The sequence below is a fragment of the Oxyura jamaicensis genome, chromosome 6 (genome assembly GCF_011077185.1).
Source record: "Oxyura jamaicensis isolate SHBP4307 breed ruddy duck chromosome 6, BPBGC_Ojam_1.0, whole genome shotgun sequence".
NCBI lineage: Eukaryota > Metazoa > Chordata > Aves > Anseriformes > Anatidae > Oxyura > Oxyura jamaicensis.
The window spans coordinates 7,288,897-7,312,854 of NC_048898.1; the positions used below are offsets into that span (position 1 = coordinate 7,288,897).

At 35.5% G+C, this 23,958-nt stretch overlaps 1 protein-coding gene and 1 long non-coding RNA gene across 7 annotated transcripts in view; both read left to right on the plus strand.

Moving 5' to 3' along the window:
- The window catches only part of CCSER2 (coiled-coil serine rich protein 2), a 68,786-nt gene that overhangs the window by 38,606 nt on the left and 6,222 nt on the right, over positions 1 to 23,958 (plus strand). For 4 of the 6 annotated variants that reach the window (XM_035330169.1, XM_035330170.1, XM_035330171.1 and 1 more), the window contains exons 7-10: positions 8,120 to 8,206; positions 10,102 to 10,188; positions 11,291 to 11,389; positions 19,207 to 19,291. In XM_035330169.1, the coding sequence (XP_035186060.1) occupies positions 8,120 to 8,206; positions 10,102 to 10,188; positions 11,291 to 11,389; positions 19,207 to 19,291 (358 nt within the window). The remainder of the gene's footprint in view (positions 1 to 8,119; positions 8,207 to 10,101; positions 10,189 to 11,290; positions 11,390 to 19,206; positions 19,292 to 23,958) is intronic. The other 2 variants (XM_035330166.1, XM_035330167.1) reach the window with 1 other exon arrangement.
- Positions 1,154 to 6,964, plus strand: LOC118169148. Its single transcript, XR_004751939.1, has 2 exons — positions 1,154 to 6,430; positions 6,652 to 6,964. It is a non-coding gene; the product is annotated as an uncharacterized LOC118169148 (long non-coding RNA).

A 23,958-nucleotide genomic window follows, 5' to 3' on the forward strand; every position in this document is an offset into this window, starting at 1 on the left:
ATGATTAAAGATGAGCCTTGCGTCAAGCCTTGTTTAAAAAAAAAAAAGTTACAGAAGAGACAAGTAGCTACTCCTAAGGTGTATGTTCTTTAAAATTAGTTGCTTCTCTAGTTAAAAGCGTGATTTGTTTTGTACTAACAGCAATGAATAAAAATATTGCATTTTTGCTTGATTAAGAATAAAAAAATAGAACTTGGAAAACATTACATGACCTTTAGCAGTCTCAATGCTGAACTAGGACTTGACCTCAGTCAGGCTCATATGACAGGCTGCTTCTTAAAATGTGAAAAAGCAAGATGCAGAGTGAGAACTCCTTTCAAACACTAGTTTTAGTAAAGGAAGCAAAAGTTTTGTCCTTGCTTCACCTATATTTATATAGGTGAAATATATTTTTTAATGTATATTAATGTATTAATGAAATATATAGAAGTATATTTAAATGTATAAATGTTACCTTTTTGAGATATTTTAGCAATAGTTCTCATTTGGGTGAGAGTAGAAGCATAGTCAGTTTTCAGGTGTGAGGAGTAATTTTTTTTTTTTTTTTTTTTTAAGAAAGATATAAATAAACTTGCATGATTATCTAACCAACTGTGGCATGCCATGCTACCACACATAGCCCATAATGAATGTGTACCTAGCAGACTCCTAGGGAGACTGGATGTGGTATACTGGATTCACTGCTGTGGCTGTAGCTCACATAACAATATCTAAAGTGTTGTCAAGTAACAGAGCTGCAGCAGCATGGGATTTGTGTGGAATTCACAGTTCTGCCTGGAAAAATAAGTAGTTATTAGAGTAGCCTGGCCTTCTCTGAACTCTGTGAGCAGGATAAGAATGCCAGCAGTACACATGCAGTCTAATTGCTTCTCACATAGTGCCATCATTGTGTCTTAAACAGTGAAATAGAGAATAGGGGTGTATCTCATGCAGGAATTTTGAAGTTTTCACTGTGGTAAGTGTAAACTTTGGATTCTCTAGTAATGTTATACCAGCTTGTATGGAGAATTACCTTCTTTTCACACTAAATGTGGTTGTAATTATTTATGGAGAGATGTTGAGCTACTGGTGTATGTTCTCACTTAAAGTTTAACTGAAGCACTAACTTTTTTGTTGTAAGCAGTTTTTAATTGACATCTAAATGTTAATGCCTACTACATGTTGACTAAGATGGTTCATTTGCATGCCTAATAGTAAATGTTTTATTTTGGTCTTAAAGATTGCTTCCTTCCTCATCTTCCTCTTCAATTTCTTAAACTTGTTGCTCTAGCTTGAGCAAAACTGTTTTAGAGCTTCCTTACTTAAATAAGGATTGTATTATTTAAGAAGCACTGGAGCCTTTGAGGAAGGACTGACCCGTGCTCTGTAATAATTCCTCTCAAGAATGGCAGCAGAGATTCCCACTCAATTTATCTTATCTCAGATAAGCACTTATATTTTAAGGAGGACTAAAACATGAAGCAGTTTACGGAACTGTAAGATCTGTGAAGGCCTTTCTGGGGGAGGCAAGGCTTATAAAAATGTTTCTTTCCAAATTCATTTCCTTTGTATTTATGAAAGCTGTTCTTCAAGTGCACATCTTCAATGTAGCATCAGATATGACTATCTGAAGCATATGAAGGAGTATGAATGGAAAGATAAAATATGTAGTGCAAAACTGTTAAATGCATCTATTATTTCTGAGGGATTAGTTTTGTATATCACTTGAGTTCCTTTGAAGTATGTGTTGCTCTTTTCTCTTTGCATGTGCATTTACTTGTATTTTTTCTTAACCATTAACTAGTTCATCTCATTGATTTAACTATTTAACAATTGCACGTATGTCAACAATTACTTGGACTCTTTCGGAGAATGTATGTAGAAGATTTTTTTTTCTTGGAAGCTGCACTTTTTTTTTTAGGAATCTTGTGACCTCTGAACATCACTTGTGTGATGGCTTAGTGATCATTCTGAAATGTTAACATTATAACCATTATCTAAATTTAGTAACTTTTACTAGTACAGACACTTCTGAATATGAGATATAAAAGCAATAATTGTCTAGTTAAAAGATAGTCATGAGGTAAAAAATCTTTCTCTGTTAAAATGGTGTATAGTAACTTATTTAATATGGCATACCAGATCTTCCACAGCAGTTTAAAAAAATGTTTAGATGGAGTTTGGAATTTTAAGATGATCGTTAATGGATTTTGTTTCATCTTGAGAAGGAAACAAGTAGTTCATTAATATTTTGCTATACTTTAGCTGTTCTCTGAAATAAATTCCTAGCTGGAACATGCTACTGTCATGGAAACGTGGGGATTACTTCCCTGTTACTACTCAGCAGGGGAACTGCAGAATTTACTGGAGCCTGTCATTCTTTGCCTTTTGTGTGTGTTTTGAAACTGTAAGCTTTTATAAGAGACATTAAAAAAAAAAACAAACACGTATGGGCACTGGTAATATCTGCTAGTTACTGCTGTAGGCTTGTGCATATTGGGAACTGGTGGTGATTACCATTTATATACCCTGCAGCCTCTTATTGCTAATATAAATGGAACATAACTAGTTACGTCTAGTCACTAGAAATGATAACAGAAAAAATGTAGGACTGTTTGAGAACTTTGTTATATTTGTAGAAACCTTGCGCTCAAATCTGTTTCAGGATGCATAGTCTGTATTATGTAGCAGATTTTCCAGTTGCCAAGTGAATTTCAAAGGATCCATCCAAATGCTTATCTAACTCTTCTCTGAAATCAGTGCTTTCTACTTTACAGGAAAATAGGTTACAAATGGCATTGGTAGAATAAGATCTTGATTTATATTGATAAAATGTTTGAAGTTAGTGCTCTGTAGGGGAAAAGAAGTGCTGATTGGAATTTGCAGTACTTAGAACACAGCACAAAATGTAGCATTGCTAATTTTATTTTTATTACTCTTTTCTGGGGGCATGATGGAAGCATGGGCAGAAGAGTGGTAGTCAGAGCTTTCAGCTTCTTCACAGCAGGGACTGAATTGAAAACAAAGAAAATAAATGTAGGGAGCTGAGGGTTGAGAAACTAATGCAAGGCATGCTCCAAAGCCTCAAGTAACTTTAAAAATGTTTAATCATGCTATAGTGTGATTAAGTGTACTGCATAGGTGATCAGTAAGCTGAATAATACTAGCTGGTTAGGCAGACTGGTTTAAATGAAACAAAGTCTAGCCTGGGTTCAGCCAGTTGAAGGAATAAACTGAAATTTGGTGAGGAGCCACTCAGAGAAATGAAATAAAATATTTTAGGAGTCTGTGAGAATTGGTGGCCAACGAGACCCTGAAGAAGATGGGGCAGAATATGTAGGTTGCCGTAAGAAGTAATTGTGTTTACTGAGCTGCCAATGTAAGAAGAAACTGCTTTGTTTTCATGGTTAAAATGAGGTTGCACTAAGGAAGATAAAGCGTTTGCCCCTAGGTTGACAAGGTCTGAACAGACTTCAGAAAGCAGTGGGTAAGGCCAGTTCATCAGGTTAATAAAAGTACCCTACTAAATGATTAGGAGTCTGTTTTGAAGTAGGCATGGATGCAGCTTTGGGAATTACAGGATGTTGCACTTCAGGCAGATATGAAGTTTGTTGAAGAGGTTTAAATGCAGAGTGCTCTGTAACTCAGGGCGCTGACGGACGGGAATTGACAAGCCCAGTTGGGTAAAATGATCCCTTGTAACCTGTTTTGAGTTTTGTCAGCAAAGGATTAGATGAAGGAAAATGATTTGTTTGCTTAGACCTGAAGAAAATTTTACAACCAGTTTCCTTTCCTAAGCACAATTTCTATTTCTGGATGTGACTCCCACCATCTCCTGCATGCATCGAATCATCCGTAGCTGGGGACAGAACACACCTTGTAGGCTTGTGCAGGTGTTTACCAGTGCTAGAAAGAGACTGGGTGGATTTGTCTAAGAGGAGCCAATTGGCTATTCCTGTGTGCTGCATTGGCGAAGAGCTGCCTTTCTCACCCACTTACTGCTTTGTTAAATAACTGGTGGTAAATTGCGGGATTTGAAATAAGGGTTCAGGCTGCTGGTGACTTGTGCAGTAGGAATGCCCTTTAGGGGTAGGGTAAGTACAGTGCTTCGGAGGCTTTTTTTTTTTTTTTTTTTTTTTTTTAGGGTAGGGTTTTTTTCATCCTGATGCTACTGAAACTGCTTGAAAGAAACAAAACCAAATATTCAACGTAGCAAATAAAAAAAATGATGTATCTTAGGTTTAAACTGTTGGTTGTTAGCTGTTGGGCTGTCATAACAGTGTTTGACAGTGGAAATGGAAACTGACATTTGTGGTAATATTTCAATAAAACTACAGTCAAATGCACAGGAAAATTTTAAGCAAGTAACCCTCTACTTGCTGAACACTTGGTGAGTTTTCTGCTTGCACCTGTGCAAAAATGCTAAATTAGCAAATCAGGCTCTTCAGGTGAGCAATTTGTACTGTAGAAAACTTGGAATCATCTGTACTCCTTGTAGGAATCAAAGGCTAGAACTTGATTAAAGCTTTAAAAAAAAATGTTCATTATTTTTCAGCTTCTTCATGAGCTTTAGCTGTTGGAACACTCAGGGTTCTCAAGATTAAATTATTATTACATTATTGGTAGCATATTCTTTTAAAATCCTGCATGTTAAGACATAGCTTATGTTAAGATCTACAAGACAATTGCTGAAAATGAATTTGCTTCTAGTGGATTGAATTTATTTTTAATAGAACAATCTAAAATATGTTAGTATAATGAAAACAACTATGGTCTTCAAACTTGGAGCTCATTTTCTTGTAAAGCAACATGGAACATTTCTTCTGAGAGAATCCCCTTTGCCCTCTCATCTCTGTTCTTTTAGAAATGCTCATGAAAAGTGCAGAAAACTAAAAACAAACCTCCAAGTAATATCATACAGAGAAATACAAAAATGTTGTTAAAGAGGCTGTAACATTTATTTATACTTGTTTTCAAAAAGTTAGGGGTCCAGATATTTTCAGAACAACCTTTTAGTCTGAATATTCTTAATGCTTGAAGAAAATTTGTGTATGCATGTTTTTTTATTCCACCACTTTTACCCATTCAGTTTAAGTAGTTATTAATAAATTAAGGCTTTTTTTAAAATCTTACTGTTGAATTTTATAAACCTCTTAAAATATATCTTGACGCATGTGATGACCTCCAATTTATGACATAGGGACCAAACAAAAATGGCCACAAGCTGCAGTGAATGCTGTTGACTCAAGTCCAGCAGAAATGTCCAGTAAACATGATTGAACTAAAAATCAGTATAGACAGGGATTCAAATGTATTGCTGATACAGTGTCAAGAAAAGGATGCTAAATTGACGAGTCATTGCAACATTATGTGGTAGATACTTAAAAGAGCACACCTGATTGAATAGTACAGGCAAATATATGCATAATTTTGTATCAGGTTAAAAAATGAATAACTAAAGACTGTTTCTACATAGAATGTGAATATTACAGCATTATTCCTCCATCAATTTACATACTAAAGGCTATTTTCTCACCTAAACTTATAGTAATGTTTAAAAACAACTGTAACAGGAAAGCCAAAAGGTATGTATTTTGTTGGTGTTGTTGCAATATTTAAAATTTAGGAAATAGTTACAAACACTAAACATTTTTTCCTTCTAATGCTGCTGTTTTACAAAAGCAAATCTTCCACTGAAGAAATAAAAATATTTTTGCTTACAGTTTCAAACAACTTATTTTTTAATGCCTTTGGTAAGCATTTGTTCTTGATATGTTGCTGTTTTTGCAAGCATCTTTTATATTTGGCACAAACGAGACTAGTCCAACTGTTCTAAATGTGTGTTTATGGTATAATTATGTATTGTATTGTTGGAGGAAAAAAAAAACATGAGCCGGTAGCTTTCTATATTGGTAATTGCAATGTGATAATAAGCTTTTTTGAAGGTTTGTCATCATAACCTAGGGGTTAACCTAGGGGTTAAAATTATATGCTCTCTCCAAATTTTCTAAAGTTGATGTCTTAATGGGTTATTTCTAGGCTACCAAAAATAACATGCATATAACCAGTTGCATTGTTTTGCAAATTCTGCTTTGTTCTAATTTCATTTTTTTCTTTGTAAATGGACAGCCTTGTTCGTGCTGTTCTTTTCCCCCATCTCACTTTAGCAATGCAGTTATGAAAACAGCAAAACCAAAGATTTGTATCTTAGTCCTAGCATAAGTTCACAAAGGGGTACTTAAATTCCCACTGATGGTGTTAGATCTGTGTTTTTTTTTTCCAGTTGCACTGTGTTAATTGTATATAATAAGATAATTAAAACAATGGTAAGGAAATGAGTGCAAATGAACATAGTTTTTTTTTTTTGGTCGTCAGGTACAGCACAGGGCTTGAGTATTTTAATTTAATTGCCAGGAAATTATTGACCTGCTTTCTTTGCAATAAGGTCATAGTCTACTGCTGTGAATGTTTTATTTCTCTGGTTTTGTGCGTTGTATTTGTATAGCAGAGGTATCAGTTGGAAAGCTTTTAAAATCTATGCAAGCTATTTCTGTTTGAAGTAGTAAGTTTGTTTTCTTTTGTATTTTTCCCTCCCCATGATTACTCTGTCACCAATGTAACTGCTTGTATTTGAGTAGTTATAATAAATATTTGAGTAGTTAAAATAAAAAGAAGTTGATGAAATCTGTTGATTGCTGATCCCGTCCTTTAGCATTTTAGAAATGTTTGGGCTTAAATAAGGCTCTTATCTCTAATGCATCATTGGGCAGAATAATTCAAAATATTTCAAAACACTATTAGAACTATAGACTGCAAATTGCTGCTTCATCAGCCTGTCACCTGCTGGCAGTCTGCCTGGGATGGACGAACAGCTATTTGCGAATTGATCTAAACCATGTGTGTTGGACAGTGTGAGCTGAGATACGTGCTGTGTTAAGGACTCAGAAGCCTTCAACAAAGCTGGATAGTCTTGCTCAAAACAACCACAAAAAAAGAGACCAAGATGGTTTAAAATATATATTTAAGTAATTGAAATTAACTGTCTTTAGTATGATGAAAGCATTTTGGAACTGCATGCTTGTTCTTAGTATTTTTGTCTTTAAGTTTGGTGATGATTTTGCATATTTTGGCTGCAAGTAATCAGTGCCTCTAGCAAAGAGTAAAGATTAAATGGTTAAAAATTACAAAATTATTTTTTTTACTTTTTACATCTGGTCAATCTCTTTAATGTTTAATTAAAAATTTATAAGAATTTTATTGTGGAATAAAAGAAAATCAGATGTATTCCTCATGTATATAAAAGACATAAATAGGGATTATTTTTTTTTTCCTCAGTTGATTTTCAGCTTTTGAGCTGCAGTTTTACTCTTGTGATTTTTTGGGACTTGCTGGCTCAGGCTTGTCATTTTAGACAGGTTTTGAGACGTGTTGATCTCATATGTTTCAATATGTTCTACAAATGCAATCCTAGGCAGTGAGGTCCTTCAGTGAAGACTTATTGTCATGGCAGTGTAGCTGTTTAAGGATATACCTAAGCAGTTATCCTTTGGTGTCATTGCTGGTTCTTTCTGTTTCTCCTTGCTCTGATGAATTTCAGAATTTATGGCTGTCATTATAGGTGTGAAGAACACCTTTTCATGGTTCCAGTTTTCATATTTGATATTCAGTTCTTATGGCTGTGCAATAATTTAGTCTTAAACTGCACAGTGGTAAATACTGCTTTTCTAGTTCGGAATTTCAAGTTGAAGTATACTCTGTTATTGCTCATCCATTTTAGAATGTGTACTGAAGGAAATGAAGCTTTTAAAGTTATGTAGTATTACTATTCCTTCCTAATTAAAAATAATAATGGCCAATATTTGCACAAAATCAATACATTTTGACATAGCTACTTGAACAGCTTCATGAGGAGAGAGAAGCTGCTTGTGGCCCTCGTTTGGGCAGTGTACATGTGCTGCAAGGCATGCTTTCATATCAGATGAAAACAACAGCAAGAAAAGAAAATTCACAGTGAGGTAAGTCAGACACTGTTGCAGGTTCTGCAGGGGTGATGTGTCTATCTACATCCTCGAAATAAAGCTGGGAAGAATGTCTTTTTTTTTCCTATGAGTAATTTAATGATTTCTTCTTATTCTCTTAGAATGATGAGAATGTGTCACTCCAGGACATCACACTCTCAATTCCATCCAGTCCAGAACCAGAAGAACCTGAGCCAACTTACATTAAGGTAAATGACACTGATTCACTGTCCAGAATAGATACTTGTTTGTAAAAAGAAAATTTTTATCACTGAAGTAGTGTGCATCTATTCAAATCTATTTTGTCAAATCAAATTCTGTTAAAATGAAAGGATTTATTTGACCTTCTGAAATACTGACTAATACCAGTACAGTTTAAATAATTAAAAATAACTTTTGATACTTGTAGCAGTTGTGGCGAATTAAACTGTAGAATAACATCTTTCAAGATTTTTCTCAATTTGGTAACTGTTAGAATTTGAAAAGGCAATTTTTGCTAATGACAATTTTTGCTTTGAAGTGTAATCATACCATAATTGTCATTACATTCTGTATTTCATGAGACGCTGTTGACTTATGCTTCAGTTTAAAATATCATTCCTCTAAAGCATGTTTTTCCTGAAATACTGCAGGTATAGCAAACATAAGAACTTAAAAATTAACAGAATGAACACCACAAAATCAAAGTTGTATTTTTGTTTTAGAATGGGTATTACAGAGAGAAGCAATCACAATGGTTATTCTAGAAAGGATCATCTTTTATGGTCACAGACTTGTGCTTCCTACAGTGTTGAAGTTTTATGGAATTGCTGGAAGCTCCTACTGTAAAGTCAATATAGAAAGATCACTAATCCTACACTACAGTAGGAGAATAATACTTGTTGAGGAGATAATGAAGTTAAAAATATATTTTGAAAGGGAAGAAGACTTACAGTCCGATTTCTGTTTGAAGGTCACTTGTCCAAATCCTGATTTCAGGGTTTAAGAGGTTTGCCAAAACCATAGATCTATATACATGATCCTTTAACAATCCTGATTTCTACATTATTAACGTTTCATTTAGGGCTTATTTTCTCTTGAACTATTTGTCTGATACATTAGTTGTGCTTGTACAGCCATCTCCCTCACAATCTTAGTTTTAAATTCTAAAGGAAAATATATTGGTTTTTAACTCCATAGCAAAAAACAAAAGCTAGGTTTAGCTGACACTTTGAATTGTCATTTCCTTAATCAAAGTTAGCATATGGTTTAGAAAAACTCCACAAGAAACCCATCTGGATGCTGTCCTAAAGCAGTAACTAATAACATTTAGTGAAAATGAAAGAGTAGATGTATGCTACTGAATGATAGAACACCCCTCAACGTATGGCCTGGCTATAATGGCATAGCTGTGAAATATGTTAAGATTACCATGTGATGAGAAATATTTTTTGTTTTGAAATCAAACTTGCATATATCTCACTTTTAATTTCCTGAACCGTACATGACTTAAATTTGTCAGTTTCTAGTAGGATGAATTCAAATAAATTCAGCTGTTTGCGTTCTGGGGGCCCCAGAGGTGAATGCAGTATTCCAGGTGGGGTATCATGATAGCGGGGTAGAGGGACGCAGAATCATGTCCATGGACCTGCTGGCCACGCTGTTTTTGATACAGCCCAGGATGCAATTGGCTTTCTGGGCTGCAAGTACACATGGCCAGCTCATGTTTGGGCTTTCATTCACCAGTACCCCAAGTCCTCCTCTGCAGGGCTGCTCTCTATCTACTCATCACACAGCTTGTTATTGCTGTTTGAGATTGCCCTGACCAAGCACAGGACCTTATGCTTAGCATTGTTGAACTTCAAGAGGTTTACACGAGCCAACCTGTCAAGCCTGTCAAAGATCCTCTGGATGGCATCCCTTCCATGCGAAGTGTCAGCACCACCACACAGCCCGGTGTTGCTGGCAAACGTGCTGAGAGTGCTCTCAGTCCCACTGACCATGTTGCCAACAAAGACACTGCTAGGGCTCCATGAACACCTGAAGTAGCATGTCCTGTAGAGGTGTTGAGTTAGGTTGTATAGCCCACATGGAAAACTTTGTATTGCCCCATGTTCTGTTGCAGACAGAAGATTTGGTGAATGAGATCAGGAAGCTTAAAGATGAACTGAAGAAAAAGGATGAAACAATCAACCAATTAGAGCATCAACTTGTAAGTATAATGTTAAATGCGTAACAAAATCCCTACTGCAGAGTGCAAGATTAATAGGTAATTCTTACAAAGGATTTAAGAGAGCTAAACTTCTGACTTTGACAATTTTGGTCGATTTTGGTGGGGATCTTTAATTCAGTAGGGCCAGTCATGATTTTTTGTTTAATATTGGGGTGACCAAATAAAAGTTACGTCTCTGAAACTAGGGGACGCTTATCATAAATCATGTCCAGATAAACACAGATATTCTCAGGCAAAATTATTTTATGCCTCTTCACTTTTAGTTCCTGTTCAAAGTAAACTTTGGGTTTTGCCATGTATATTTCTGCATTTGGTTCCAGCAAACTAGTCTGTTCTGACAATTCTTTCAAAATAGTCCCATGTTCTCAAGCCATTTTCTGAAGCTGTTTTAGACAAATTGCTTTTTGAATTTACTTGAAACTCATTGATTGATCTTGTCACAACCAAAATGACAAAGTAGCATGGAGGGGAGGGTATGATGTCACTTAAATGTATTTTGAGCTTTAGAAGAACATTACAAATAGATTTCTGTGATGGGAATAGCTTTTTCTTTGTGATTTCCTGTGCAGTCCATGCCATTTTCCATGGCTAATGAGACTCTAGCTGCTTTCATAACCCTTTTTAAATTAATGGTAGTGAAACTTAATTCACACTATAGGATGTGTTATGACATTGGATATGAAATTTCATTTTATAATAATTTTCATAAGTCCCCATGCACCTTCCTTTTGTTAAATGGTAGAAACATTTATGTTTCAATTTTGTCTCGATATATAAAGTGACTATTTTGAATATACTGTTACCTACCTGTTTATCTTCTTGATAATTGCAGCTATTTGCAATGACTGCATTTTTGTGCATATGCATATGTATGATCCACGTCTCTCAAGTACCCTCCTGAGAGGGAGATGTAGTCCTGGAGAATTAGTTGTTAGATAAGCAATTAACACTAGACCAATACTCTATTTGTATCAATACAAAATAAACGTGGTATTGAGTACTGGGCCTCAATGGTGCTTTTCAAGAATCTTACCTAGTTGTTTTCTAACAAATTCTCCTTTCGCTTTCTTCGGGGGTTAAGGCCACTAGATGTAACTGCCAGAGAGACAACCAAAAACCTTCAGGGGCAACATCTGTGTGCGCTGATAAATTTACACAAACCTCCTGGAGAAGGAGCTCTGTGAGTAAAACTTGTCATTCCTTCTTGGGTATTACTTTGTATTTCTCTCCCCAGTTTTATTCTTAATTGTATTACACAAGTTGGCAGGCCTTATTTAAGAGGTTATACTCTCTAATTAGTGTTCTATTCATACATCCTTACTGCTGTGCCTACCGTACACATTCTTTTGCTGACCTTTTCTTATTTATAAGTTTATTACAAACTTTTATTTTAAAATATATAACTGAATTTAGAATTCTGTACTTAATCATATTTTGCGCTATTTATGTTACAGGCAGCCCAAGCTGTATATCTAAGCATACATTAAGACATTTTCCTATTTTGATTTTCAAGTCATAGGTATTCATATCTGTTTTTCGTTGCTGAAGTTTCATTGCTGCTGTGCACATGTTTGAAGAAAAGTAACAGTGTATTCTAACTCTCAGTCCCTGAATGTAAAAAACAACAACAACAGAAAAGTTAGTATTTTTTTTCAATCATTTATTTGAAGAACTTAGCTTTTTCAAAAAATAACTGGGTGAAAATCACTTTGACAAAGGGCATGTTCATTCCGGTATGTTGTTGCATGGATCATATTTGCTTCCATTATACAACATGCAACATTGTTAAATTCTTCAAGGATCAGTAACGGAACACTTAAGATGATGTGAGGGGAGGCAATACTTTTGATATTAAATAATAAAGAAATGTGTTTGAACGAGGCTTTTATCAGTCACCAGCAAATAGTCTTCAGATCATAATCTTGCAGCTACTGCTTCTAGAGAGAGAATCCTGAGAGATTTCTTTGGAAGATTAAAAATGGATTAGAATTCTTGTTATTCTTGTTTCCTTTTAGCCTACCACTAGTTATTTGATGTCAGATTGTAGTAAAGATGGATTGCCACTGCTGGCCTTCTAAAACTATTCTTTTAAATATCTAGTGCTAGGATAGGAATACCACCACAGGGTATGATTAGCAGTTGCTAGCAAACACTTGTTTCCTGTTGAGGCCTAGCTTTTCAACATCTTATCTAGAAAGCACGCAGAGTAAAGAGAACATAACTATCTCTTAGTTTGCTTTGGCACCTTCGTTCCAGTAAGTAAGTGTAATATCTTTAATGTTTGTTCCATTCTGTTATCCTTTGTCTTTGGAGCTCTTGTATTATTTCGTTTTCCCAGGTTTTAATTTCATCTATGACACTTAATTTCATCTGCAACAATAACAGAATGTTTTTCTGCAATGATACTGAGCCTAAGTTAGTGGTTGTTGTTGGTGGTCCCTTTTTTCCAATCTCATTTTCAGTGTAAATTCAGAGACAGATTAGTAACTATTAAAAGTTAATTGCTAACTGCAGAAGCTTCAGTTTGAGCAACCTGTATTACTAATTTGTAAGACAAAGATATTGGAGGAGATGGAGAATGGGAGGAAGCTCAGACATTAAATCTCAGGTAAAGGATTCATTTTAACCCCATTATCTCTTCAATCAAGGTGAAGTACACTCCTTTGAATTTATTCAGTACTTTTGCTTGAAAACACACTATTGTCATATGGAAATTAATTCAGGTTAAGTGAGAATATCTTTTTAAATAAAAAAGGGCTAACCAGTATGTTCCTGGTTGGGTGTGTTTTTATATGTGTATATGTATACACATAACAAACCTCTCAGTATTTTTATCTTCACATGTGAAATTTCTCAGGACAATTGATAGTGGAATTGGAAAATGCAAAGTATTGACAAATATTCAAAATAAACTGCTTTTCAGGAACTGTTATTTGTAAATAATAGCTCAAAAAGTTTTTGGGCAGAATGCATACAGAATGACTCCATGAAACTTAAAAGCAAATGATAAGACATAAACAAACAAACAAACAAACAAAAAAATTGATAGTAGCTACTTAAGGCAGGATTTCTCAAAGGGCAGCAGTTTTGCTGCTGTAGCCAAATTCCAGTTCTAATAATTAGACCTCAGTTTTCTGGTTTAATAGTTCCTCTGCTGTATGCTTTATTGCAAGGTTTAATATAAGTAGAATAAATGTAGATAAAGCCTCGACATGAAGTCATTGTTGATCTGGAACCCAATAAAATGTCACTTGCGCTGGAAAGCAGAAGTAAGCTACATTTTCTTGAGAGATAAACTTTATTCTGACAGTTTACAAATTCTAGTAGAACTCACACTGTGTGTAAATTTGTGAAGCATAAATAAGTCCTTGAACGTACGTAGTAACTTTTTCAAGAAATACTTCCAGAAATGTGCTTAACAAACTTTGTTAATGTAGTGGTATATAACGAATAATTGCTGGAATAAGCTAGAGAATAGTGAGAGTGGAAATCAGCTATTACAAGATCTCAGAAATTTAAGACCATGTTAATTGCAGTAATTTATTGCAGTTTTACTCTCTACTTAAAATAGCTAATATTCATGATTGCTTCATGGTTTTCCTAGTGAATAGACACGTAAGTATCATTAAATGTATCCTTTCAACATTTTTATATTAACAGTTTGTTTATTACCAGATACAGTTCTAGAAAATGGCCCATATTGATGTGAAAATGAATTCGGGGTTATTCTTAATAGAGACCGCAAACTTTTTGAAAGTACTTCGGGGGGGGGGGGGGGCAAGGGTTATATTTAGAAGTAAATATTTACATAAATGTGAGCTGTGTAACTTTAGGTTAATTCTTCAAAGCTGTTTTGAAATGTTTTGAAAACTGGGCATATTAAAATTTAATAGCTACTTCTTGCCTGGTCACAGTCTGGTTGTTACATAGTACGTCTTGTGTCCTGCAAGTATGCTAAAAACTGCATTATATAATTTCTGATTGTGTATATAGACGATGATAATTTAGAGGCAACCATTCTTTTTGGTTAGCCATCCTCAGAATAAAGTCTTGTGCAGGTATTGACTGCCAGCATAGAGCATGACACGTCTAGATGGATTTTTATATCCATCTCTTACACTGAATTCACTTCTAGTCAATATATTCCTTCTGTTTAACGATCATGAGAATAATACAAATAAAAACTTGATGGAAATTTTGTATACAAATCTACCTCAGGAATTTTATGTTGATGGAGAAAGCTTACAGGGAGAAAAATATGAGCATCTGTTACCACAATTGTCTTGCATGTTTTGCAGCATTGTTTTTGTAATACAAAATAATGAAAGATACTGAGATTTTAAAGGTACTAGGGGGTTAGATGTCTTCTGTTTCTGTTGTCAAGTTATTTGATGTCTTGAACTAGAAAAGTTGTTTGCAGATGCTGAGAAGTACATTAAGCTAACTATAAACCCCTGAATTTGGATGACAATGCCTGTAAAAAAAAAATAAAATTCTAGCCCTGAGGTCCAGTTCCGTATCAGAACATGGTTCAGGTGCTCTCCTGTGCCTTGAAACAGTCAATAGTAACACTAAGAGATGACTTTCTCCTCTGTCTCAGAGTAGCAAGTGGTGATGAGATTTATTTTGCTTCTTAAAGGTTATATAAAATTCACTCTTGCCTCTGGTAAAACAGCAATAGAAAAAGTCAGTGTGTACAGGAGCATGCATAGTCTTGTTCTTTGCTACACCTCTTTTCTACTTCTGTGCTGAGATATTCTTTACCTTCCATTAGTGTATTGTTCCAGCTGCTTGTTCCAAAGCCTTTCACATCAGCTGTTTCGGTGAACCTTCATAATGCTTTGGTTGTCTTTGTATTGTTGTCTTTGAGTATTTTCTTCCCTGAGCTATAAATTTTCAGTATGCTTTGACTCTGCAACTTTAAATTTCCAGGTATTGAAGCCTAGTTGCTACGCAAGTGTTTATCTTTACATTTGGCATAGGTTTCTCCCATTGTCCAGCACTTCTCTGTTGTGCTGTTCACTTGCTGATCTGTTTTAATATACTAAAAAAGACTAATGCATGTACTTCCTTGGCAACACAGTACCATGACTGGACTAGATAGTCTTGTTGTGCATCTGCTTCTTGCTTTGTTACGGTGATGCTGCATGACATGTGCAGAGCAGAGGTCCTTTAAATCTTTCACAGCGGTTCTTGTTTGTTCAGTCTAAAACCAGCACATAAAACTTGATGTTCTGTACTTCCAAAAATACAATGGCATGTCAGAGCTGCTCATTTATAATCTTCCTGGGTGTCAGGCTAGCAAAAGGAAACAGCTGCAAAAACATTTTGTTTGCATTGATACTTGGAATATGTCATTGTAAATCTGTTCATGAGGTGGTGCTCTGAGTTTGTATGGGGCAGCTGGCAATGCTAGGTGAGACAGCAAAGATAGACATGGGGATAAAAGTGGATTTTTCCTGCATTTGTTTCTGTAACAGGAAAGACATTTTAAAGCAGTAGTGGTTTGGATATTGGTGTATCCTTGGAAAAATAGCTGCAGTGGTTGGCTGTTGGTCGAAGACTACTATGCAGCAGTACCTTAGAACTATTTCTCTTGTCCTGCTCTGGCAAAAGCAATTGCTTTTATTCATGTGATTGCTTATTCTAAGGTTGAGGTCTCTTCCTAGCAATGGAGAACTCTGGCCTTAATATCTTTGTAGTAGCATTTTTCTAAAATCGAATTCTCCTGGCCCCCACATAGTTTTGCAGTGCAGTAAAGGTCAAAACTTCAGGGTCAAAGGTTTTAGCAGCAATGATAAAATTCATCAGGTTCTGTGAAAAATGTTCATCACTTTGTTGTGGTTTGTAGGCTGCTTGATTTCAATTAGTCTTGTTTTCCCACACTTTTCCTGAATATTTTGCCTGGTACTAAATTCTGAGTCACTTTTCTGTTGGGATGTTTTTGTTGTTTCACAATTTCAATATCTGGGAAATGAGAGGAATGGGACTTAAGTTTAGGGCCTGGATGCACATAACAGCTGAGGGGAGGAACTGTGGGGACTGCTGTCTAACATTGAAGTGCAAGTGTAAAGACCTGCATCACACTAAGCTTCAGAACCCAGAAGAATACTATTGTTTTTTGCACTTCTGCATAATTCATTTTTTAAATAAACACTTAGGTAAGTAGTGTTCTCATCTTTCAATTCTAGCATTGTTTGCCTATTGGTTTTAGAGGCTCTTTAATAGTCACACAACAAAGGTTGTTATTCACATTTCTTCCCTATATTCATTAGGAAACTACTATTTTCTGTGTGTTTAAAATATATGCCATAATCTAGGAGACACATTTATTTGTGTGTATGTGTTTTTTTCCTGTTCTTTGGATTTCTTGGGAGCATCAGCATATGTTTGACTAATGGGGGAGTGAATGTGAGTCATTCTAGAAAGAAGAAAGTTTTGTAGATTTCTTTGCTGAAGTTCTGTAAAATGCTATTAAAAGTAATCTTTTCATAAGCCAGCCTTACTGTCAGATACCCCTCTCTTAATGTATTTAGAGGATCAGTACAACCTTTATCCTTTGTAGAAAATAAATAAGAAATCAACTTTTTAATACCCACACTAATACATTCCCAACACTGTATTTCTTGTTCCTTCCATATTCAGTTCCACTGATGTTAATTTTTAATTACTTCGTTTAATGTACAATTAGACAATGCTTTTATTATTTCTACAAAGGAGAAATCTAGCTTTTATTTGAGACTGACCTGCATGGAGCAATGTAATCTCTGAAGACTGCTGCCAGAGGAATAGCTGGTTCTGCTTCTCAGCTTATAGAATGTTCTTTGGCATCAGCGAGAAGGGAACTGAACCATGTCTGGAGAGCAGTTTAGCAGGCAAAACACTGAAAGAAGTTATTTGCCCTTTCTTCATTTACTTCTCCAGTCAATGAGTAGTGATTAAATACCATGAAGAATTACAGAGAAGACCATTTAGGGCTGTGCTTTGAAGTGCTAATATAGATGCTTAAAAAGTACTGGAATGTATCAAGACATCTTCTTTGCTTTTACAATAATATCTTAAATTTTGTAGATCAGCTGGCTTGTACTTGCCTTAATCCCTTTCTTTAAAGAAAGAAAGAGAATATAAAATTTTCACCACTCCTCTTAATTCAATGCCTTAATGTGAAAGAAATCTAACAGGAAAAAAACAACCACCACCAATGACAAAAAAAAAAAACATTGCCACACTGAAGAGGTCTTCAGAAGATCAGACCTGTACCTGATGATACTGGAGATTGTGTTATGTTTAGAGAATGGGAAGAATTCCTAGTTGTTCCTCCACCATGATACGATAAAATGTGAGCAAACTACTACAAGCTGGCCTGAGAAATGTAGTCTTCTTTTGTACAGTGCTGTGGGAATCTAAAACTTTTGTTAATCTCATCAATCACTAATCAGTTCATCTTGTTTTTAGGAATATATCTGTTTTTTAATACAATATATTATGTTGTTTTGTAATACAACTTAACTGAAACTAGTTATGTTCTTTCGTGGAGCAGTCTAAAAATTGTGTGAATGTTGATAACTACTGATGGAGGACTGTAAGAACATGATAAATAATATCTCCATCTAGAGATAATTTGATTAAAAAAAAATCCCATAAAATTTCTTTCAAGTAATTGTTTTGTCTCAGCTTCTGACGAATAAAGAAATCTTCTCATCTTCTTTTTTTCTTTATTTCCTGTTCTAGTTCGTGTTCTAGCTTACAAAATTCAAGACTTGATTTAAATGGGATGCATTAAGTTATGTCTTAACAGAAATGAAACTTGGAGTAATGATGAATACAATCTAATTAGAAGAAGACAAGTTGTAGTTCAGGGGAATGTTTAAACTTCTGCTAGGATAAATAAAAGAATATTTGGTAGGATAAACACAAGCAGAATATTTTTGTAGAAATTTGCTTAATATTCTGTTAAAAGAAGCATGGAAATAAAATACTGCTGAATTATTTGCCCAGCCTTGGACAAAGGACAATATGACGTGCAACTGATAGGCCAGCAGAGAAGCAAGAGGAGAGGGGCAGACTGTGTTCCTGTCACTTCTGATAGAGATGTTTGTTCAGATGTGTTATACCTGCTATATGAGGGAATGCTACAAATGGCTGCTGTTTGTAGGTTACTGGTAGCCAGGAAGCAATGGCAGTCCTTATTCTCAGCACCAGTATTCCTGAACCTGCTGAAACAGACGTTTTAAACCGGTAAACAAAGGGACTGTAAAGATTTAAACCTGTCTTGCTAAAATACGAAATCAAGATTGTCTATTTTAAAAGGGTAATTCCAGCTTGGGTAGGTTTCCTTTAAAGGAAAAAAAAAATATAATCTACGTAAAGTTACTTTTCCTTGGGTCGCTTCTTCGTTTATCTGAAACATCTGACAGCCAAGCCTTGCATGTCATTGACATACATAGTCACAATTCTCTGATTCTGTAGAAGAAAGCTCAAGCTCCTAAAACGAAATGCGAAGAAAGCATTTAAATGTCACGTCTCCTCTTTCACATTCAATAATACTATCAAAATGCACCAGGCTTTGCTAGGAAATGTTTTCTGAGATAGAATCTTTTTGTTGTAAACTGAAACCGATTGGTTTCCCAGTGGATTGGTGTTGTTAACCCATGTACTAATCAGTGAGACATTTTAAAAACACTTTTGAAAGCTATGAAAACAACAATTATAGCATCCATTTTAACACAAAAAGTTCAGCTCCTATATTTCTCCCTTGAAAATATATTTAACAGAAATTTGTACATATATATTGAATGAAAATGGATGTGTATAAGACTTCTGGCTAGTCTAGGGCATTGTAATGTGGACTTTAAGGCTGCCTTAAAGTGGCAAAACTGTGAATATAACGATGCCTTTCTGGGGGAAAACAGAAAAGGTTGGTGTGGCTTTTTGGTGTCTTGTAATTCCCTGTTCTCTTTTTTTATTATACTTCTCCCCCTCTCTCTTTCTGCACAGGGTGGGTATTCTGCTCCCTCCTTCTCTCCCTGGCAGGGCTCATTCCAGGGCATCCCTCGGACTGTTCCACCGCACCGCAGACAGAGTGAGTCTGTACCTCTCACTCATCTCCCTCACTGTGTTCCAGTAGAAGCTTTCCCTTTGCACGCACTGTTCATCTCGTAGCATCCTCCTTTTTCAGGCAGATTTACAGACATACACAACAGTCTGTGGCTAACCAAATTGCTTCCTTCACCCAGCATATAAGCAGCTACAACTTATAGCTTTATAACAGATATTAAATGCTGATTTACTTCAGCATTTCCTCAGGCAAAACCAAATAGGCCCCTGTTTCCTGTCTCGTCTTAACATAAGTCTTGCTTGCTGCGTTTTTCCCTTTTTCATGGCTGTAATATACTCTCCTATTTGTGTGTTCTGTTTGCTCATGAGTCTGCATGTATGCATATGTGGATGTATTTACATAAATAAGTTGTGGAAATACTTAAAAATATTGGTGAGAAAAGTGTAGTTGTCGTTGCCTCTCACAAGAAGTTTTCTTAACTTACAGAATGGCTTTCCTGAAACTAGTATTTTTTTCCTGATGATGTTATTGTAAAAAGACTTCTAATACATTGAAGTGGCTGTTGCAAAACCTGCATGATTTGCTAACATTGCTTTTGTGCTTGCTATAATATGGGCTGTTTTAAGATGCTTTTGTTCTCTTGGCCTGGATCTGCAAAACAAGACAATTGCTGATTTTAAAAATGTGTGTTTACATAATCGTAGAGAAATGGTAAGTCTTATTTTGTGCTTGGGTATTGCATTGTAAATGGATAATTGTTCAGAGAAATATAACTGGTTAATAAAGCTGAAGTTATATTTTTAAAACTTACTGTAATTTGAAAATTACAGTGTTTGCTTAGCAATGTCCAAGAGTGTATTTGGACAGGAAATACAGTAAAATTATGGAAACACTAAGATTTCCAGGCCCAGCGGAGATCTGAAGAATAAGCTGCACCTTGGAAAACTAAGCTTACATCTATTTCATTATTTGAAATAATACTAATGATTATTTCAAATGCAAGAAGAAAAATATTGTAAAATATCTCAAATTGTATTTCAAATACTCTCTTGACGTTTCTGCGACAATATTCATGTAATCAACTCACCAGGAATGCACTCTGTGTTTCATAGGCTTTTCTCTATGCCATAGAGGGATTTGCTTTGTTTCTGTGTGTGCGTATGTGTAAGTGTAATGAATGTAGAACCCCAAAAGCTGATCATCATGTGGTCTGTTTCTGGCTGGCCATAGCACAGCGTAGCTAGTTTGCTGTCCTGTCAGCAGAGAAATAATTTGAAAATAGGTATTACATCTGAGGAACATATAAATACTATGTTTTTGGAGCTTACCAATCATAGTCAACATGGGATGGTGCTGTCCAAGCTGCCAGATGTGTGCCTCTGTCACATCATTCACTCTGACTGTTTTTCAAAGAAGAAAACTTTTGCTAATCTTGTACCAGTTCTGAGCCCTGACTTCGTTCTTCCACCAACAGCAATAGCTTCTTTTTCAGGAACTCCATAGTGAACTTCCATTACTAAAGCTGGTTGATTTTTTTTAGTGTACGCTTATGTATTAAATTCTATGTATTAATATTAATGGAAATAAAGTAGGTTAAAATTGATATGATTAACCTCACTGGACTAATCAACCTAAACTCTAATTGCTGCTCAGCAAAATGTTTTTATAATGGTTTCTAACATTTTTATTTGTGTAAGTATTTATCTTTTTTTTATCAAGGCTGAGAAAAAAATGAAATATAAATTAAGAGGCATGTTGGAAGTTCATCTGATATGCACAAGATCAGGGACTTACTTTTTTTTTTTTTCTTAGAGCAGGGTCCCATTAGGTAGCATACTACTAGAATTATCATTAGCATCCTTCTGTCCCCACACTACATCTTCCCTTGGTTTTGTGGTTTTAGGTCTCTGGTCTTTTGAGTTGGTAAGGAATGCTGAAGGTGGGGTTTTGAGGCAAGTGGTGAGCTGGGTGTCACCACTAAGAACAGGAAAAGCTTACAGTCAAATTAATGTTGTTTTGCAGTAATATAGGGAAGGTGTTGGGACCACAAAGGAATCGCAGTTTTGTTTGGCCATTTTTTCTGTCTGGAGATGCTGGAATTCAGGCACTTCTGTAAATTCTGCCCAAAGTCTGCATGAACTGGAACATAAGACATTCTGTCTCAACGTCAGGGAGCATTTCCTTACTGTACAGGTGATGGAGCACTGCCACGGGCTGCCCAGAGAGGTTGTAGAGTCTCGTCTTTAGGGATCTTCAAAAGCCATCTGGAGGTGGTGCTGGGCACCCTGCTTTGGGAGGCTCTGAGCAGGGCTTTGGCCCAGATGGCCTCCACAGGTCCCTGCCAACCCCAACTGTTCTGTGAGTCTGACAAGTTCAGGATTCCAAACCTAAAATAGCATCTGCACTTGTGAATGATGTAGGTTTCTTTCGTATGTTGTTGATATGTGATGGATACATAGAACACTTGCAAACACAGTAGATTGAGGGTATAGATCTCTAAACTGTTCATATTTAGTTGTTTACAGCAGCTGTAAAAGTATATCTTATACAGGACAGGTAATATCTCCCTGCTACGTAATATTATAATACGGTCATGTATACAATTCTGTTAGCACCAGTTACAGGGTTAGGGTGCCTACTGCTTAAGTTGACCTAAGAACCCGCTGTAACACTATGTTACTGTGCTTTGGAATTGGGCACTGTGTTTTGTAACTTTAATGAGAACTATTTTTGTAATACTTCATGTTGTTTCAATAGCCTGAGAAACAATTCAGCATTTTATATTTCATAAACGTTTCCCCAATAACACAATTTCATTCTTGAAAAAATAAAAATAAAAATCTAAGTATATTTTTTATTCTTATAATTTGTATTGAACTCAGCTCTTATGCTGTGCTGTGTTCCTTTTTTTTTTTTCTTGGTAATAGGATATAACTTGATGACATGGCAAACTTTCTTTAATACCACTTGAAACTTTTGTGTTTGCCAACTTTTATATTTGTATTCTGGAGCTTTAATGACACAGCTCTAGAAATTCACCATGTAGAATACATATTTTCAATGAACTGACTACAAACTGTTGAAATTCAAGAATATTATACCAGTTTCTGTAGACACCTAACCCCAAGTACTTCTTCCATGCAGAAACAGATGAAAGCTGTTTTGTGGCTCACCTCCAGAACTGCAGTTCACATCTGTTTATTATGTACTTTGTGGGAAAATTATTTAGAGCTTTTCTACATAAGCATTACAAATAAAGGTAATTTAATTCTAGCAGGTGAGATACAGATTTTTATCACAAACAAGTAAGCTGCTGTATGCATGTTGATTATAAATCAGGTGCGTGTTTACTTTTCCATGCAATTTTTTAAACCAGGGTATATTGCTTAACATTATGTTGTCTTTCTGTGATTAATCTAAGACTTAATTGACCAATTCATGTTCTTGATATGGTGTGCAAAGAGTTAATGTTAGGAGAACAAATTTGCCTCAGAGAACTACCTTGGAAGTTCTATGACCCTTATGTGAAGAGTGACAAATTATTAAAAATGTCCTGGAATGATTATACTGTTGTCCTTTTTATATATGTATTTGTGCTGTGAGAGATTAGTGTGCAGCTTGGACTACAGTGGAAATGTTTCTTGTACCTAATTAGTTGTATTTGCAAACAAAACTCAATTTAATGTGTGGTCATAATTTTGTTTGTTGCACATATATCTGAGTTTATGGATGAAATACCTGCCTTGATGTAGCTATATATAATTTCCAGTAATTTTTCTTTAAGACAATATTTTTCTTGTAGAAAGTTGTTCTTATATCCAGACTACACAGACAAAAGTTCATGCTGTGCCATATTACTACTTATTTTACTACCCTGTACAAGGGGGAATGATGGTTTGGAGAAGGGAAACACACACGCACCGCAACGCAACACAACCAAGCCCAGTAACAAAATATTAGGCTTGTTTTGTATTGTAGTTTGAGGTGATATAACATGCTGTAGAATGCTACTTCATGATTTTGGAATACAGGTATAGTACAGCTAGCTGGAAGAAAACAAAAAATATCCAAAATGAAAGTATTGACAAATGCTACAGATTTAAGGTGCAAAATCTTGGATGTTCGCCAGAGGTAGAAAATGACAGCTTTCCAGTGGAGCCTTCCAGCAAGGCTACATCTTCAAATGAAGGGCTGCGAAATGATAGTTTATCCTGTGCCATGGCAGTGAGATAAGGGATGTCAGGTTGATCAGAAACTGAAAAACTTACGGGACAAGAAGGTTTGTCTTCTTCATTGCTCCTTACCCCTTTCCAAAAAGTAGAAACTGATCAGAAAAAAAGGGATAGTTTGGAGTCTTCAGGCTCATGAGTGAGTTGCAAGGAAGATGGCTAAAGGCAACTAGGTCAAAATATGTAATACAATATATTTTATGACATTGCTATTCATTGTTAGATATCTAACGTGTATATACATGGATGCAGACATTTTTGATGTATACGTTTTTAATCATACACAAATTCTAGTTACTATTCTTAATGGTATTTGAAGTGTAAGAGATGAAATGTGTTAAAGACTTCATGTTTGAAGAACAAAGGTGTTCCGTGCAAGTCTTGCTATAAATACTGCTCGTACTTTATTACTTAAACACTGCTGCTATCTTTGTTTCTTGAAGATGGATTAAAAACAAGTGG